The sequence below is a fragment of the Eublepharis macularius genome, chromosome 9 (assembly GCF_028583425.1).
Source record: "Eublepharis macularius isolate TG4126 chromosome 9, MPM_Emac_v1.0, whole genome shotgun sequence".
NCBI lineage: Eukaryota > Metazoa > Chordata > Lepidosauria > Squamata > Eublepharidae > Eublepharis > Eublepharis macularius.
In genome coordinates this window covers 64,735,490-64,753,941 of record NC_072798.1, presented here as the reverse complement: position 1 = coordinate 64,753,941, position 18,452 = coordinate 64,735,490, and the positions used below count along the sequence as shown (strand labels likewise).

General features: G+C 41.3%; 1 protein-coding gene across 4 annotated transcripts in view; it reads right to left on the bottom strand.

The window, feature by feature from the left end:
* Positions 1–422: 422 nt before the first annotated feature.
* The window catches only part of GRIP1 (glutamate receptor interacting protein 1), a 319,786-nt gene continuing 301,756 nt past the window's right edge, over positions 423–18,452 (bottom strand). For 2 of the 4 annotated variants that reach the window (XM_054988325.1, XM_054988326.1), the window contains exons 17-25: positions 17,462–17,607; positions 16,402–16,404; positions 13,917–14,102; positions 10,406–10,562; positions 7,067–7,169; positions 6,876–6,920; positions 3,302–3,535; positions 1,864–2,010; positions 423–849 (exon numbers count right to left, since the gene is read on the bottom strand). In XM_054988325.1, coding sequence (XP_054844300.1) covers positions 613–849; positions 1,864–2,010; positions 3,302–3,535; positions 6,876–6,920; positions 7,067–7,169; positions 10,406–10,562; positions 13,917–14,102; positions 16,402–16,404; positions 17,462–17,607 — 1,258 coding nt within the window. In that variant the 3' untranslated portion in view covers positions 423–612. The remainder of the gene's footprint in view (positions 850–1,863; positions 2,011–3,301; positions 3,536–6,875; positions 6,921–7,066; positions 7,170–10,405; positions 10,563–13,916; positions 14,103–16,401; positions 16,405–17,461; positions 17,608–18,452) is intronic. The other 2 variants (XM_054988327.1, XM_054988328.1) reach the window with 1 other exon arrangement.

The following is an 18,452-nucleotide window of genomic DNA, read 5'->3' as shown; positions in this document are numbered from 1 at the left end:
TAGCTGGGCACTATATGTTTACCCCCCCCCCCCCAACTTGCACTTCGATTCCTATGGGGTTCCCCTTGCTCAAACAGTTGAAAAGCCACTTAGTAGTTCGTGTCCTTGCCCCTTTTTCGCTACAGTAGAGGCAGTAGAACCACAGCCCCACTACAAAGCAACTACTATGACAGCCAATGCACAAGTCGTCATTTGGGTGCAGCAACGTTTCAAGGTTCCTTCATTCTATTGTATCACGTAGTCTTCTAATTAGTTTTAAAAAGTCTGAAAATCAACCTGCTTGTTTATGACTTGCATTGCTTGTGTATGTGTTTTTTTTTTTAAAACTGAGAGAGCGAGCCCTATCTCTTTTAATTAAATCTGTCATGATAAAAATAAAACCACTTTCACCATCCTTTTCTCTTAAATTTAGGGTCTATTTAGAATGGCATTGTATGTGATCATAAAAAACAAGAACAGAACAAAACTCTGTTTGGGAAGCAAGTAGGAAATAACAAGTCTTGAGAAATAATCAGACTCCCCTGTGCTTCTTAAGAGCTGTGTCTCCAGTGTAGCATAAATCTCAAAGGGATATAGCACCATTTAAATGTCTTGTATTAATACAGTTTTTGGCTATAAAGTGTTCGTAGGTTCCCGTGGCATTTCTGAATTGGTGTTGTGTCCGCTTTGTTGAAGGAAGGCATTATTTGCATCACTCCATTCCCCAGTGGTGAAAGTCTGTTGCTCTGAGTTAATCTTTTGAGAGGCTAGAGGATTTCTGCTAATAACAAGTTCTAGTTTATTACCAGACTCTGCTATGAGGGGCACAACTAGACAGCAGTCAAAGTCTCTTGTGCGAACGTGATTTACCTGAAAGGTAAACAAACGTTATTACTTAGACACACCACAAAAACTCAAACAAAAGCAAAAGAAATTTCACCTTAATTGAAATGCTATCCTTAGGACCATTGCAGGGATCTTGAACTAAGGAAGAGAATATACAAGAGCATAATAATGGGAGGGGGGAGGGTGGTGAGGGAGGATCTTGCTGGCCACAAGCTTGCCGTGGCAGATGGCCAAATTAGATAAGACAGTGTCCTTGTGTGTGCCATGGGAAGACACCATTGCCATTTGAATGCTGTGAGGGCCTAATCCTGATCAGGCCTGCAGTATGACAGGTGGAGACACTCCTGTTTCCAACCCTTCTACATGCCTTTTTAAGTGCTGAAATGGCTGCACCCCCACAGCCATTTAAATGGCACCCCTGCAGACATATAATCACTTTAAAATGGTGGTGATGTCCCCTTGGTGGACACAAAGATGCCTTACATCTAGTTTGGCACAGAGTTCCATCTCAACTAAGTTGGTATTCTTGTGGGTATTTATTTGCATTATTTATAGTCCAACTTTCTCACTGAGACACTAAGTGGATACTTGACACTCAGGTCAATCCAGAGGTGTGAGCTCTTGGGTGCAAGCTGAAGGACTCTTGGCTCTCAGCCCAAAGTCTGCATAAGCAGCCTTGTTGATCAGGAGCAGCCCAGGACCTGTCACTTTTGTTTGTTGTTTAATTAGACTTTGGAGGAAACTATATTTTAATACTTTTCTGTGAGCTGCTTTGGGTCCCATAAGAGAGAAAAGCAACATGCAAGTTAATTCAATTGGGTTTATTCTGGCCTCTTGAGAATTTAGGCTGAAGATTTGCAGCCTGATTCTCTTTTTAAAAAGTGAATGATGGAGATGAACTAACATTAACAGCATACTTCAAACCATTTTTTCCTATCATCTGAATAGAGTTTGTCTGCATACTTGTTCTTTCATGTAACAAAACTGATGGCCTGTATTCAGACACTTGTTCATGAAAACACAAGGGCTTTACACTACCTGTAGAAGTCTGTCGTATGGCTTCAAACCACCCACATCTCCAGGTCCAGCTGGCCGAATATTTTTAACATACACGCCTTTTTCCAGAAGGCCATCTGATACACTGAACCCAAAGTCCTCCATGTCAGAATCCTTGTACAAAGTTACCTGTAAAGAAAATAGTTTTCTCATGTCTGCATTGCTAAAAAAGATTTTTTTGCCTGCCCCATTCCTATATTTTAGAGTTTGATTTGGAACCCTTCATCTATTAGTCTGGAGGGGGGATATGCTGAAAAGGGCCATGAGGGCATAGCAATGGACAAACTTCAAAATGGACTAAACAGCAAGTGGCATACTGCTGAAAAACTATGTTTTAGAATTAAATATAATTGAATCTGGATTTTGATCAGGCACGGGGCATTTCTCTCTGAGGTTAACCTAAATAGAGCTTTAGAAGAGATGCCAAGAAGCAATGGATTTTACAAAGAATAGTAGCTCAGGCCCTTATTAGCAGAAATATGTGTGTACCTTTCTCTTCTTACCCAGCTCTGTGTCTTGCTTAGGTACTAGAGACTGTATGAATGGACCCCTCTATAAAGCTTTACTTATGCCTACTGGCTCCTTGGGAGAGGAAGCAGGAGCTGGATTTGTTCCCTCCCTCCGCAAAGCTGATCAGTATGATCAATTAAATTTTAAAGGCAGCACAGCTGCATCAGAGCCTTTCTATGTAGCACCCACCACCCTTTTTTCTTTTATTGATTGTGTCATTGTTCTTCTCAACCATCTAAGTTGAGAAAAACACCATCTCCTTTCTGCAAATTATAACTCCCCTCTTTCACAAGGTCGCACCTCCCCCTTTATACCACCCCCTTATTCCTTTGCTGTGTGTGGCAAAATCTATGCTTTACATACAACCTTATTACTATACACCACAAGCTTGCCCTCCCACCTGTACACACAAACCTCTTTCTCCTCCATTTTCTGAATTAAGAGTGTAGAAAAGTGGAAGACTAGATCCTTTGTTTTTCCAGTCCCTGAAAGTGATTCTTACATCTTTATTGTAAAGTAGACAGATAAAATTCTTTTACAAAGGGTGAGAATAAAAGTTTATGAAAAAATTATTGCAGCATAACACAGGAACCAACAGACCTGATGTGGCTGTAAATCAAACTCTATTTTCTTTCAGGCACATGGATGAATGGTCACCGTGTAACAATTCAGGATATGGCAGAAATGGCTTTAAAAAGCCATTCACCACTGCAAAGACTGCTATGAGCCAATATAGATAAGCTTGAAGACATTTCCTTCTCGCCAATAACACATCAAGGACCTTGCAAACAAGGTCACTCACATTTATCTGTAGAACTATTAGCAGATTGCCAAGTAATAGGTTTCTTTGTACACCATCCATTGGAAAGCTATTTATCAAAGGGGGAAAAAAATCAGATGGCACCTGCACCTTGTGTAACTCCACAGGGGTAGGTGACATGATCTCCTTCATCTCTTGCTTCATTTTCCGCAGAGCTACAGACTTCCTCCCCACATCAGACGGCAACGTGTTGCTACGGGCAGTCTGGCTGTAGTGCGGCCTTGAAGTGCTTCTTTCCTGGAAGCTGGCTTGCCTTCCCAGGTGGCTGCGATGCTGTGGGTTGTCGTGGTTCAGACTCATTGTGCTCCCTGACATAATTGTTGCCTGTGGCATTAATTAGATTTTTTTTTAATAATATGTAACAAAGCAGAGGAAGCTGAAGAACTTCTGATGACAATAGGCAGCCTCATCACTTCTGTTGTCATTGTTAAACAGTCATTTTAGGGCACAGCAAATGGCAGGAGAATAGATGGGCAATTTCTCTGCGAGTCCTTGGAGAAGTTACTGGACAAAAGGTTACTGGATGACATTTGTATCCAAAATGCCAGGAAACTATTAAAAGCTACTATACCATCTAAGCTGGGCAGCCAGGACACTGAAATTAAACTGTAGAAAAGTTTGCTGACAAATCAAAAACATTTCATGAAACAATTGGGGGAAAAAATCTTAGAACCTAAAGAATTAGCCTCCCCTAAAATGATAATGAAGACCTTTACTAATAAGGCATCTTTAAAGGTTTGAAGTGAACAGTACAACACAGCAAAGGTGTCTCTTGGAGGGGCAGAAACTTTGATCATGGCAGACAATATGAGAAAATGCCAAAAAAGCATAGAGAACAGCAATGATTTTGACGAGAAGCTGAAGGGGAAAAACACAACGTAAAAAAGTAGGCTGTGGAAATATCTTACAAAGCGTTAGAACGTTTAATACCTCATGAAACAAATATGCATTGCTCTTGACAAATCTGTCAGGTGTCTAACTAAATTGAATTCTAGGGCCACAATTGGATGTGACACTCTTCCCCAGGCTCATCCAGGGGATGTGCCTCCATTTTGTAGTACCTGTAAGCCATTTAAGAGTGATGTGGGGGCCTGATTCTGGATGGGACCACCAAGGGATGGGGGAGTGGCTCCTGCCTCCCCCCCCACTCCCAGTGCTGTTTTTCTAACCTGAAACAGTTCCATTTGGGATCAGAAAAATGGCACGGGGGGAGGGGAGATAGAAATCCCTCCTCCCCCATGTCTTTATGGTCCTGACTAAAATCAGGCCTCCACAGTACTCTTAAACAGCTTTCCGATACTATACAATGATTACTTTCTCTGAAATAAGTCTTGCTGTTAGAACAGGAACTCATGGAATAGCTCATAATGGTTTGTAAAATACAGGGTTCGGATGCCCTGAAATGAGAGTTTTCCATTCTCTTATATGCTGTCAGCAGGCTTAGATGAAGAACTGGCCATACAGAAGAATGGCTGTAGGAAGAAAGCCGTGTTAGTCTGTAGTCGCAAAATAGAAAAGAGTCCAGTAGCACCTTTTAAGACTAACCAACTTTACTGTAGCATAAGCTTTCAAGAATCACAGTTCTCAAGAATCACAGATGCATGAAGAGAACTGACTGAACTGCATCTGACAAAGAGAACTGTGATTCTCGAAAGCTTATGCTACAGTAAAGTTGGTTAGTCTTAAAAGGTGCTACTGGACTCTTCTATTTTGTAGGAAGAAAGGAGAAGCAGAACACTTAAGTCTTGATAAAGGAAGAGAGTAGGGCATCAGTACTCCATATTGGAAAAGGAATGGGAAAGGCTGAAAGCGGTGTTAAAAATTCTTTGGGAAGTTAACATGACACAAGCATTATATGCCCAACTGCTTTACCAAAGCTACGCAGTGGAAGGACAGTCATGGTAATATTGAAAATATCTAATACTTGTGGTTCGTTCTTTTCTTCAAAGTACCATCCACATAATCACTATATGTGCTAAGAAGCCATCACTAAACTATTATGTATGTACACCTTGAACCACTGAAAAGGCTATGCTGGCAATGCTGGGACCTGCCTGGACACAGCCGCGCGGGACACCACTGCCGTAGCGGAACATGACTTAGTGGGAAAAAACTGGCTTGATCCAATTCTATCAATGCTGTTTAGTCTTCAAAGGTGGTGTAGCATTGTGGCTAAAAATCTGAGCTGTGAGAAGGGAGGCTGTTACTTGAAGTTTTGTTTTAGCCAGAAAGCTTATTAAGTGGGCTTAGGTGCCACACTAGTGCTGCCTCAGTACTTAGTTATGGGAAAAGTGACCCCGGCCTACCTGTTGAAAAGATTACTGGGTAATCTATGGGAAGTATGTTTCTTTTCAAGAACATGGGTACATGCTTGCAATTCTTCAGCTCATTTGCAATTAAAGATACAGACAAGCATTTTGGAGTTCTACCCTGTTCTCTTTTTCTGCAAATGGATGCATGATGTGATCAATAATCTTATCTACTTATTGTAGAGCAATGAAACAAGGGTGTTCTTAGCAAACAAAAAGAAAACTGCTTTGAGGGACGTTGGCAAACAAGATTGGACTAACTGAAAAAGAGTGTCTTGAGTGTACATGCAAGTCGCATGGTGGGTTCCTGATCATAGAGGTGCTGCCAAGACAGCTAAGTATAGTTATTGTAACTGCTCAATTAATGTGTTTCATTTTTAAAACTTTAGGCATCCTTTCAAACTAAATATTAGCATCTTACTGAAATGTTCATACTTGTTTATCTATTTCCATACCCATTTGCTGTGCTCTCAGCAAGGAAATCTGTAAGAGAAGCTTGAAATACCATGCCTTTGACAGAAAAGTCAATCAAACTGACATGATTCTCCCCCCCCGCCTCTAAATTCCTCCAGATTGCAATTAAACAAACATCAGATCAACATTAAAGTAAACATACATGCAAGACAGAAGCCATAAATCTGAGGCTATGCAATCAACTTGAGCTGCATGAGTCTTACCTAGTTATGCCATTCACATTCCTTGTGGCTGCTCAGGGATTTCGATATGACATAAAAATGAAATGAGACTCTGCCAGTATTGCAACTCAGAGAATTTTAAAGAACATAAAAGACTCACCCTTTTAAGCATTAATACTGCTCAACACTGTACTTAACACTACTCAATACTATATATTTGCTATCAACAAGGAACATACAAGCAACTTCAAACTGAGGTCTTATTACTTTATTTTTTGAAGAAAGTCTGGGTGGAGTTCATGAGAAATTCATGAACTAACATCAAGTTGCAAAATGAACAAAATAATTGCGTACGCAAATCTTTTCTGGTCATCTTGGTTCATTGGGTGATCAATTTAAGTTTGAAAATGTTTAGAGATTGTTTTTCTTTTATGTTCCCCTCAATTTAGATTCAGTTCTGTTGCAAGGCATACATGCTGAGAAAATCTTTGTTAAAAGCAGTTGGGAAGAGCATGGGATAAGCTGCCCAAGGGCAAAATAAGCCTGCAAACAGGTGCAGCCAGCAGTAGCACAGGAGAAGCTTTGGTTCACACATATTGGTATCATTTCAACAGCAATCCCATGAAAGAAAATAGCTTGATTAAAGGGGGGGGGCGGCGGAAATGTGTGTCAGGGAAAGCAGCTGCACAAGGGAAAAATATAAACATAAAGGGTAGGTACCAAGAGAGTCATGTTTCTCAAACACAGACGCCTGTCAGCCTTGTCCTGTGGAAAGGGGGGGGGGGAGTTAAAGCTTTAAAATGAATTTGTGTGATTAATGCAAACTTAGGGAAAAAGGAGAAAAGAAGAGGAAAAAATGAGTTAATTGAAAAGAAATTGGAATAGTGCGACAGGATTAAGGTTGCTTCTACCTCCAATTCCCTTAGAATTCCTGACTGTCCACAAGTCTCCAAGTCCTCCAGTGCTTGAGACCAGAAATTTTCCTCCTGGTCAGTCTCAGGGGCACCTGTAAAGCTGGATTCATAGAGAAAGGTTTGCTTATCAGGGCAGTGAAGTTCACAGGAACAGCTTATCACACAATAAGAACAATATTGCAAAAGGACAAGTGTGCACAGATGGAGAGCAAGCCACAGGAGGCTGGGGATTGTGACCATGAAGAGCAATTGCTGGTCCACAAGAAAGCAGATTAACTAGCAGAAGACATCACAAGAGGCATATCAATGAACTTCAAGCAAACTTTATGCTGAAACCACCTATGCATGGAAAGGCCCTGGTAGGAATGTTCAAGGCCAGAAATTTGCCCATGCGGGGAGGGAGAAACAGATCAAGGCTTTAATTGTAACAGACAAAAATACAAAAGGAGCAAATGCTTTTTTGAAAGGAGAAATTCATCCTAATTAGTTTTCCAAAAAGTGATTATGGTCCTCTCAGCCAATCTCTTTATTACAGCCACCTTGCTGCTTCCCAACTGCTACAATTTGTGCAGGGACAAGGCCAGGCATATTTGTAAGGACAGAAGGAGATGAAGGATCAGAGTGTAATGTTAATTCAAGCTGAAGGCTCTACAACAATTAAAGCAAACTGATCCCTCTGCACTTGAGTTATGCTCCCAAGACCAGTGGGTGGCCCTGGAGAGCCTGCTCCAGTGGTGGGTCCAGGAGGGCCTGAACCCCAGCCCTCTGGCCCCGGCTCTTTTCCTCCTTCAGGTCCTCTTCCACCTTTTCTCTCTGCCTTTCTATGAGGTGGGGTAGAAGATGTGTTGCCATGCACTGCTGCTGTTTTTTCTCATTTTGCTTCACTGTCTCCCTACCATGTGTGTTTGGTGTGGCTGGGCAAGGTAGCCACAGCCTCATCATGCCTCTGCTCCTTGCCATTGCCTTGCTGCTGCAGGGGGGCAAAAGGGACAGACCGCAACTTTTCCCTAGTGTGTGTGTGTGTGGGGGGGGGGGTGAGTGTTTGCCTAGGGTGCCAAATGTCCCAAGGTCAGCCCTGCCTCAGCACCTTAGAATCAGAGCCAAAGTAGATGAGATGAATTACATGAGTCTATGTGAGTGGCCAGATTCGGTTTTTTTCCTCACCTTCCTATGTCTCTTTTACTCCTGATGAACCTGTGTCCGTGGCTCTGCTCTGTGCACGTGTCAGCAAAAAAGCGGTTTACATCGGCAAATGTCCACGGACCAGATCATCAAGTCGCCGTTGCAAAGTGGTGATTCTGTTTTGCTTCCACTTCCCTCTTCCCGCACAGAAAAGCAATAGGGGACAGGGGACGGTTTAAGCATGCACAAACTGGTGGTGCATGATGGGATAACATTCCTGCATCTAGGAGGAGAACCCGTGCCAGCATGGACACAGGATCAAGTGCAGTCTGGCCACGCTGAAAGCAATGGGGAGACACATGTAAGTCGGTTCATGTGTCGTTTGCGTGTCATTCGTATTGTGTAGTTCAGCTCAAAGTCTAAGCCTTAAAATTGAAGAGTGGTGAAACTATGTCAAAGGATTAGATTTATTTTCAGTCTTGGTATAAACATCCCATGAGGTATTTAGTACATTGAACATTTACAATCCCATGACAAGGAGGCACAGGCTATGGTTAGAATTTGGTGAGAATAAGTTCTACATGTTGGAAAAAAAACCAAGCTCAGGTTTGTGTGCATATCAGCTTAATATTGGCTTTAAGTGCTGTCTGAATGCCACCCTTAATGGACAACTAGACATGAACGCAATAGGAGCCAAGCCCAGGATTGATCTATCAAAGCCTTTGCTTTGTCTTCTCTCCCCCATATTACTCATCTTTTGTCTAAATGCTTCCTGATTAAAGAAGAAACAAATTAAAGGCCTCAAATTGTGTTTGGAAATCTCAGAAATTATGCTGGTAGCTGTCCAGTAGCTCAGTATGAGCCAATATCTATGCACTGAATGGCAATGGCACTCTCCTGTTGGGGGCATAGTGAGACCCCATCCTGGTTTTCTAACAGTGGGATTACTGCTGTTCTTCAGCGGGCTAGGAAAAATGGTCTGCTATCTAGGATTGTTTTCATGACTGACCTATTTATTTATTATGATTTTAATGTAAAATTTTAATGTAAATGTAATCCTGATGCCATCCGCTCTGAGCCCATTCGCAGGAAGAGTGGACTACAAATTCAATCAATCAATCAGTCTTAGTTTGGATCACTTGACAAACCAAAGACAAAGCAGAGAACTTTTCTTTAAGCAGATCATGAATTCATGAGACTAAAGTGACAAAAATGTTGCATTTCCCATATTGGCAATGAAGATAATGTTCAGGAACAGTGTTTCTGGTAAGAAGGTGTACAGCATTTCTTCAGCAAGGCTGCAGTCACTATCAACACTTCCATTAAATCTCTGACACTGCAGTCCTAAGAAGAGTTACACCCTTCTAAGACCACTGAAGTCAATGGGCATAGATGGGTGTAACTCTGCTTAGGATTGCACTGTGAGGATTCAAGGAAAAGAGCGAAGTCTGCCTGGAAGTTATAGAAAAATTCTTCAAAGATCACACTGGGTGCCTAAAAATACTGTGCAAATAATGGCAGCTAGAATTCAGTCGTTCCAAAATTCAGGCCCAAATGACACGTGGTGTATTTCAAAGCTTATCTGTCTTATTCACATGTAAAATGAAGTCTCCTACCATCCTGAACTTTTGCTCAAGTCTTTTGCTTACTACAGAAAATAAGAATGAATATATGAACATCTTCTGTCTTGGCTAGAAAAGAGTTTCTTCAGTGATACTTCTGAGATGGTAATATTGGGAACTAGCTTGAAATGAATGTTCCAGGGCATTGTACTACCAGCAACACTACATGCAAAAGGGAGTCAGCATACGAAGATCTTTGAAATAGCAGTGTCACTCATTTATTTCAAAGGCTATCAGGGCAGCATGAGAACCAACCATATGGAAGAACCAATCATAGTGTATAAGTACTAAGAAGCAACCCTTGCTAAGGCACAATTGCCATATGTATATAAGTTACTATTTTTAGGAGATTTGAAAACAAAGCCTCCTGTAATATCTGATGGGATGGTGGGGGGGGGGAGGTGAGGAAAGTGCTGTTTTCAGCTTTCATGAATGTCACTAACCTAATCTAATCTATATCATGCAGCATGAAGTGTAAATAAAAATAACTCAGTGGTTTGAGGACAAGTTGCCAATTAGTAATTTTACCCCATGGGGTGTGCTGTTTAGAACTCTGCTGGCACTGGAAATAGGTATTTAGTTCAGAACTTACCTGCTTGTTGCTGTTTTTTCCCATTCATCATCACTTAGCCCTGTATCTTGGAAGGGGTTTGTTCTGGGTCTATTTGGAGGGGACAAACTGCCCCTTTGTTTTGGACTTCTCCAATCAAAGGTATTGAAGCTGTATCCAGAAGCCTGATAATTGGGACCTAAAACATTAATTATGTATTTATGAATGCTGATGTTTTAAATATTATAAAAAATCTATATCACACTTCCCATGAACTTTGCTCCTCATCTTTGTTTTTCAGAGAACTATGTTAGACCACAGAAGTTCCCATTTTACAGATGTATCTGAAGCTGTGAGAATTGTCCAAAGCTATTAGCAAAGTCCATAGCTGAGCAATGATTTGAATCTGAAGTCCAATTCTTATCACATTGCCATTGTGTCTCAAAAATAGTTCATTTTTTCATTCCCAACTGGTGAAAATTGTCATCAGTATCTGGCATACATGATTAAGCAATTAAGCATTCCTGGTTGTGCTTTCAGCTAATTGTGCAAGCAATTAGATTGAATATAATTAATTAAAAATTTCATATACAGTCTGCATGGAACAAAATGTGTTCTACTCTGTGTCCACATGCTTCTGTGTTAAAAGATCTGGAATGCTAGAAAGCAGAATAAGAGAGGGGCAGAAATTCCAACAATCTCTCACAGATGAACTCACAGAATTCAGACAACTTAAACATGCCCAAGCAGAATCAGGGGCATCACAGAAAGGACAAACAGGCTGAGATGATTAATACAAGGCAAGCCATAACTTCCAGTGGATAGTAAGTCCCCAACAAGGCTAGCTGCTCATTTGGCCTTAGGAAAATCCCTTCCCCCAACTAAATATGGTCAGACAGAGCCTGAGCATGAGCAGAACCTCTCTACCAACAGTGCAAGAGTGACTCCCTTCTAAACCCACTGATGGTCAACGACCCTGTAAGAATGTGTCTCTGCTTAAGATTGCACTGTAAATAATCTAACAGGAAATGTAACGACATCCATTTCCACTTGATTTGTCCCTGGGTCCAAAGGAAGTTGAGGAACTGTTCAAGAAAAATGGGCAACAAGTAAAGACCGATTAATGAAAGATGTGTGCAAAAGCACTTTGAACCACACTACAATTTATAATGTGAGAGCTTAGATTGATCTGCCAACATTTTTTGGTCAATCCATATTCTAAGATTCCATCTCTACTATTCCACCCTCCCCCCAGCTGATGTGTCCCTAGGGGAGAAGTAAGACCTTAAGACTTTTTCCACCCACTCCAATTTCTGTTATTCTGACCTGTGCACTGCAGTTCTCTGAAGTCATAATAATGTCTACTGCCACCAGCGAGGGTGGCTGAACATTACTTGAGATCTTGCCAGTTAGACCTATTTTCATTTTGGAAAAATATTCATAGTTCAATATTTCATTAGTTTTTCAGATACGTGAACAAAAAGAGGCCTACAGGGAGCCATTTGTGATTGATGTGCAGTTTACTGTCAAACAAACTAAATGACAGCCTCATGCTGAGACTTGCCTTCTACAGAACAGACACGGGAGAACAGCTGAACAGTGATTTCTAGCATACAAGCAAAATAAATTGAATCATGCCCTTTAAAATTAAATATAAAAAATCTCAACGTTTGTGGAATATAAATTTCAACCCACAAAAGGGCTTTAAAATGTAAGATCAATCAAATCTAGTAACAATTAAATCTATCTCCATATTTAATCAGTGATTAGTTCTGAAACAACACTTCTCATGATAGAGCCAGAGTAACTGGCCTTTTTATCCTTATTTAAGAAATCAGCCTGTAATCTTTTCTTAAACTGATGGGACTGAATGAGTATTGTGAAAGAAATAATTAGAATTGTTCCTGTGAACAAATACATAATAAATTACAGATCATCCCTGAATGTGGTTGTCTGCTTTGACCTCAGTAACAAAAGGGTTTCCTTTCCTTACACAAAAGAAAAATATTGTCAATTAGTTTGTTCTATGAGCTTACTATTGTATATAAACTGACTAGGTACTGTGAGGAGATGTATTTTTTGTGGACTGAATCTACTAACAAACATTTACATGGGTGATACCAAGGCCCACTATTATGAGATAGAACAAAATAGCAAGTTTCTATCCACCCTCTCTACACCATTCATAACTGTATAAACCACTGTCAGATCTCTCCTTAGCTTACTTTTCCATCTAAAGCTAAAAAATTCGAATGCTTTAGACTTCCTTTGTAATGATGGTTCTGGAAACATTTACTTTTTTGTATATTTTCCAGTGCTGTAACATTCTTTCTGCTCTGGATTGACCAAAGCTGTCCTCAGATTATTACAAAGGCATCAGTGTATATGCAGTTAAGCCCCCCCCCCCCAAATATACATAATTTTGCACTTATTTACTCTGAATCTCATTTGCCATTTGGTTGACCCAGTTTTTATAGTTTAATTTAGACCACATTTAGGCCATACATGCTTTCACAATCTCACAACAAAACAGAAGGGTCAACTTGGCCTCCATACAGATAGTTCTGAAATTGTAGCTTGAAAACATGCTGTTCTGATCAGGAAAATTGTCACTATAATATCTACATATGAGTTCTCAGTAGCTTCATGTAATCAAAGGGGATAAAAATGGGTTGCAATAGCTTATACAGAGAAGAAAGTAAGCATGTCACTAAGACCTAAAACATATTATGAAGCCTAAGAAAGACAATATTATCCACTGGCTGGCTCTCTGTGGTCTATTTAAATGTTGTCATGAAAACCAGTGGTTTGATACCGTAATTTAACAGAAAAAAATGTCTTTGTTCTTTTCCCAACCTTGTACGGCATTTTAAAAATCTACATGACTACAGCTAAAAATTACACAGATTTAAAGACAAATGCTTAAATAATGCTTACATGCTAAAAAGAAACCATGAAAATTTACAGGGGTAAAAGAAATTCTTATTCAAAACCTTCCCTCAAGCCAGTTATTATTATGAAAGCCCCTGACATCCTAATGTCAGGAGATGAAGGAGAAACAAAAAAGGCAACAAATCACTGAATAATCCTTTCATGCTCCCCTTGGGCAGTTTACAATAAATCTTTCTTGACTACAGTCAACTTAAAAATCACAACGCATGGGCCTCAGATGTTCACATTAATGAACACCTTCAATGTGTTCTGCATCTTTTATTAATTTAAGCTTGAAGGATAAACCTATTTAGCTGTGGATGAGCTATGGATTGGCCATCCAGACATCAGTAAAACTAGCAGAAGGCTGTTAGGTATATTGATATATATATATTGATATATGTTTTATAACCTGCCACAGTGTCACGAAAGAGTGAAACCAAGGTTAGCTGAAAGCAAGAGGTAACACAATGTGCTATGGCATGCAATCTAAATGAGGCATCCAGCAAACTAGGATGCTGAAAGGCGAGGCTGCCTCTTAGGCATAGCAAAGTCACCTTAAAAAGACTTGCCACTGAATTGCTACCCATGGGAAGTGAGTATGCTAAAATTTATGACCCACCTTGGTTTCCGTAGCTGTTGTCTATACCAGAGCCATCCCATGACTCTACAGCACTGTCCACACTTGGGACAGTAGTGGAGTATATTTCTGAAAGTTTGCCCGGTTTTTGTGCAGTGGCTGCATCTTCTTCAGTATCACTTGACTCATTTAGGTGACCAGTGGCAGAGAATTTCTTAGGGCTTGTTGCTGGCAGGAATTAATGACATGAAGAATGAAAGAAGTCTGTTATAAAATTAAATACTATTTATGGCAGGATATTTTTTCTATAAGAAGCTTAAATAAGCAGACTGTATACTGATATCATTTCTATGAAGAAATGTAAGTAATGCCTTTTTTACTACTACCATGGAACTAGGCATCAGGGAATATTGGTAGCTTGATAACTGCAGAGATGTAATAGAGAAGAAGCCTTTTCCATATCTCTAATTATGACTACTTATTTCATACCAGTCAAGGAAGTGATATTAGATTCAGCAGAAACAGTCACACAAAAATATGCACACAAAACAGCTACAATGAGTAATGTTTTGGAAGCCAGTTTAATCAGATACTATGGCAGGACATAGACTATATGTATCACTGGGTCTCCCAGTACCTATTCAGAAAATAAATTGTCTATACACAGTCACAAGTTATTGCCTTTAAAGTAATGAATACACCTAGACAGACAAAAGTTTTGGATAACTGATGAGTTCTGTAAGTAACAGCAAGCAGCCTTACAAAATATCTGTTCTTGCTTGAATACATAAATGTCCAAGCAGCGTCAAATCACAGAATTAGAAGGGATCCCATTAGGCTCAGGTAGATCAATTTCTCCCTCTAATGAAGGATGTTCTAGGCCCAAAGGGATCCTGTCAGATCTCTGTCAGTTTCTCTCAGAAAATCATCCAGAAGAGGAATTCCATAAGCTTCTTCAGCATTTTGTGCCACTGATGAACTAAGGTAGTTAAACTTACCTTAAGTAAATTTAAGCCAATTGGTTTCCAAAGCTATAAATCTGTTTAAGACTGCATCAGAACTCCTTCTATACTCACTAGGTGATCAATTGTATTTCTCCTTCTTCATCATATTGCTTAAAATACATGAAATCTCCATATCTTTCTTTTTTAAAAATCTAGGCCAAACATGTGCTGTTTTAGGATCCTTAGATTAAGAGGGATAATTGTATGGACAAGTTGAAAATGACCGTCCTTCTTGAATCATGATGCTTAAAACTGATCACAGTATTTTTTATTATTATTATTATTATTATTATTATTATTAACATTTCTAACCCGTCCTTCCCGCAAGCAGGCTCAGGGCGAGGTACAGCAGTTATAAAAATATAATACAAATATTAAAAACAATTCATAAAACAACAGTTCATCATAAAATCAACAAAGATAATAACTGTCCCAAAATGGGGTCAATTCCAGATTCCTGCCCATCAGCATACAGGGGGAGGGAAGCGGACAGATAATGTACTGCAACCCATACATGGGTCAGCTAATGAATGGGCACTACATAGCCTTGTGCTGTACCCATATATTGGGCAGCCAGCCTGTGGACACTGTATAACCCCACACTTAGTGGGAGGCTGGTGGGAGGCTCAGTGAGGATCTAATGCTGGCTTCAACCATACGCCCGGTGAAACATCTCTGTCTTACAGGCCCGCCGAAATGATAGAAGATCCTGACAGGCCCAGGTGTCCTCAGACAGAGAGTTCTACCAGGCTGGGGCCAGGACCAAAAAGGCCCTGGCCCTGGTCAAGGCCAACCGAGCCTCCCTGGGGCCAGGGACCACCAGCAGATGTTTTCCAGCTGATTGGAGCATTCTCCGGGGCACATACGGGGAGAGGCGGTCCCTTAGGCATGCTGGTCCCGGTCTGTTTAGGGCTTTATAGGTCAAAACCAGAACCTTGAACTGAATCCAGAATTCCACGGGGAGCCAGTGGAGCTGCTGCAGAATTGGTGTAATGTGTGTCCTATAAGGAACACCCATCAAAAGACGTGCAGCAGCATTCCGGACCCACTATAGTCTCCAGATCATACTCAAGGGCAGCCCTGCGTAGAGTGAGTTACAGTAATCCAACCTGGAGGTGACCGTTGCATGGATCACTGTTGTTAGGTCCTGGGCTGAGAGATAGGGGGTTAGCTGCCTGGCCTGCCAAAGATGGAAAAAAGCAGCCCGGGAAACCATCATGATCTGGGCCTCCATAGATAGGGAATCCAGTTTCATGCCCAAATTCCTGACCGAAGATACAGGCACAAGTGGTGCCCCCCCCAAAGGCTGGGAGATGGATCCCCTCCTCCGACAGCCCACGGCCCAAGTACAGGACCTCTGTCTTCGCAGGATTCAACTTCAGCCTGCTCTGTGCCACCCATCCAGACATGGCCTCCAAAGCTCTCAACAGGGCATCAGGGGCAGAGTCAGGTCGATCATCCATCAGCAGATACAACTGGGTGTCATCTGCATATTGATGACAACCCAGTGCAAACCTCCACACCAGCTGGGCGAGGGGGGCGCATATAAAGATTGAACAACAGGGGACAGATTATTGCCCCCTGAGGGACACCACACACCAAAGGCTGGTGTGTGGACAACCTCTCCCCCAGCACCACCCTCTGTCCCTGACCGTGGAGAAAAGAAACAAGCCACTGCAAGGTTGTCCCTCGAATCCCCACGTCGGCGAGGTGGTGGGCCAATAACTCATGGTCGACCATATCAAACGCTGCTGAAAGGTCTAACAAAATCAGCAGCACTGACCCGCCACGATCCAGGTGCCTACGGAGGTTGTCCATGAGGGCAACCAACACTGTCTCCGTCCCATAGCCCGGATGGAAACCGGACTGGTATGGGTCCAGGACAGAGGTCTCTTCCAGGAAAACGTGCAGCTGTTCCACCACTGCCCACTCAATCACCTTTCCCAGAAATGGGAGATTCAATACTGGGCGGTAACTGGATGGGTCAGTGGGGTCCAAGGATGGTTTTTTCAGAAGAGGCCTCACTATGGCTTCCTTCAACGCACTGGGAAAACCCCTGGAGCTCAATGATGAATTCATAATATCCTCCAATTGGGCCCCCAACACGTCGCCACTTGCTTTCACCATCCACGACAGGCAGGGGTCGAAGCCACAGGATCCTGTCCACTTCCTCCCGGGTGACCAGGCTGAAGTGATCCAAAGTCGGACCAGAAGATGGCCAAGGGGTCTGCAGTTCCCTTACTGTATCAATCGTAGCAGGCAGGTCACAGTGGAGAGACAAGATTTTGTCTGCAAAAAAGCTCCCAAAAGCCTCACACCTGATAGCCCAGGTATGTAGTACAATTAGATTTTGAATATATAATAGAGTTGTTAAAAACCTAAAACAGGACTAGGAATTTTGTACAACTCCATCCCATCATTTGTGCTTTTTCAGCTGGCTATGATATCTTTAGCTTCTAACTAAACAGCCCTCTTATGTCTGTAAATTTGTTTCTACTTACCTATACATATGTATTATGGGCAGAATGTCTGTCATGGGCACATATATTTAAACAATGTAGATGGTATAGAAATGCTAGTCACACTCACCATCTGCTTGCTTTTTGATTTTCAAGGTTACTGTCTCTCCTGCCATCTGTAACAAATGTATAGCTTCGCTCAATGGTTTTCCTTTTAGACTGCTACTGTTTATTGCCAAGATCCGGTCTCCAACGTGAATTGCACCTGTCCTGAAACACAAGTTAAATAAAACATATAAAGTTAAATAAAACATTTTAAAAATCCAATAAAAATGAAAGTGAGCTGACATTTGAGATAAGCAAAAGGCCATTTCCACACCATTTTCTCTCCCGAAAAATAGCACATCTTATGTAATGACGTGCCTTCATGGCGCGATTTTTCATCATGACTTTGCTTTGTGGCGTGTTTTCTGACGTCATCGTGCCATGAAGCAAAGTCATGTTGGGAAATGGTGCCATGAAGTTTTGTGCTATTTTTCGGGAGGGGGAGAAGACGTGTGGAAATGGCCAAGCAAAAGTGTGTTGAGTTTTCCCTTCTATTTCACACAAATAACCATCTTCATGTTGCAGGAGAAGAAATGAAGATGTGGATACATGGGATTAAACAGCTGAGATTAAAAAGGCAACAACTTTATTAAAGAAATTAATTAGCTATCAAGGCCAGTATGGAGCAGATGTTAAAGCCCACACAGCTGAGATAGCCAGGGAGCTAGTACACACAGAGACATCTAAGATCATGGCATAACTCATCTTACCCTAAAACTGAACTAATTTAGCTTGTTGTAAAAGAGAGTCATGAGGGAAATCCCCACTGAAGTTGCTTGCAACCCCATTGATTGAACAAGTACCCATACACATCCTTGTGGGTTTCTCCATTTCATGAATGTCCTGGCATTTCCCATCACAACCACGATGGCCCTTTCAGGCACCTTCCCCATAACCTCCCTTTGGAGGGTGTTTTTCCATGTTCACATGGATCCTTCTGCTAAAGTTGTGATAAATTAATATAATAAGGAAGTAACAAAAACAGCCACATTTAACCAGTTAATACATAA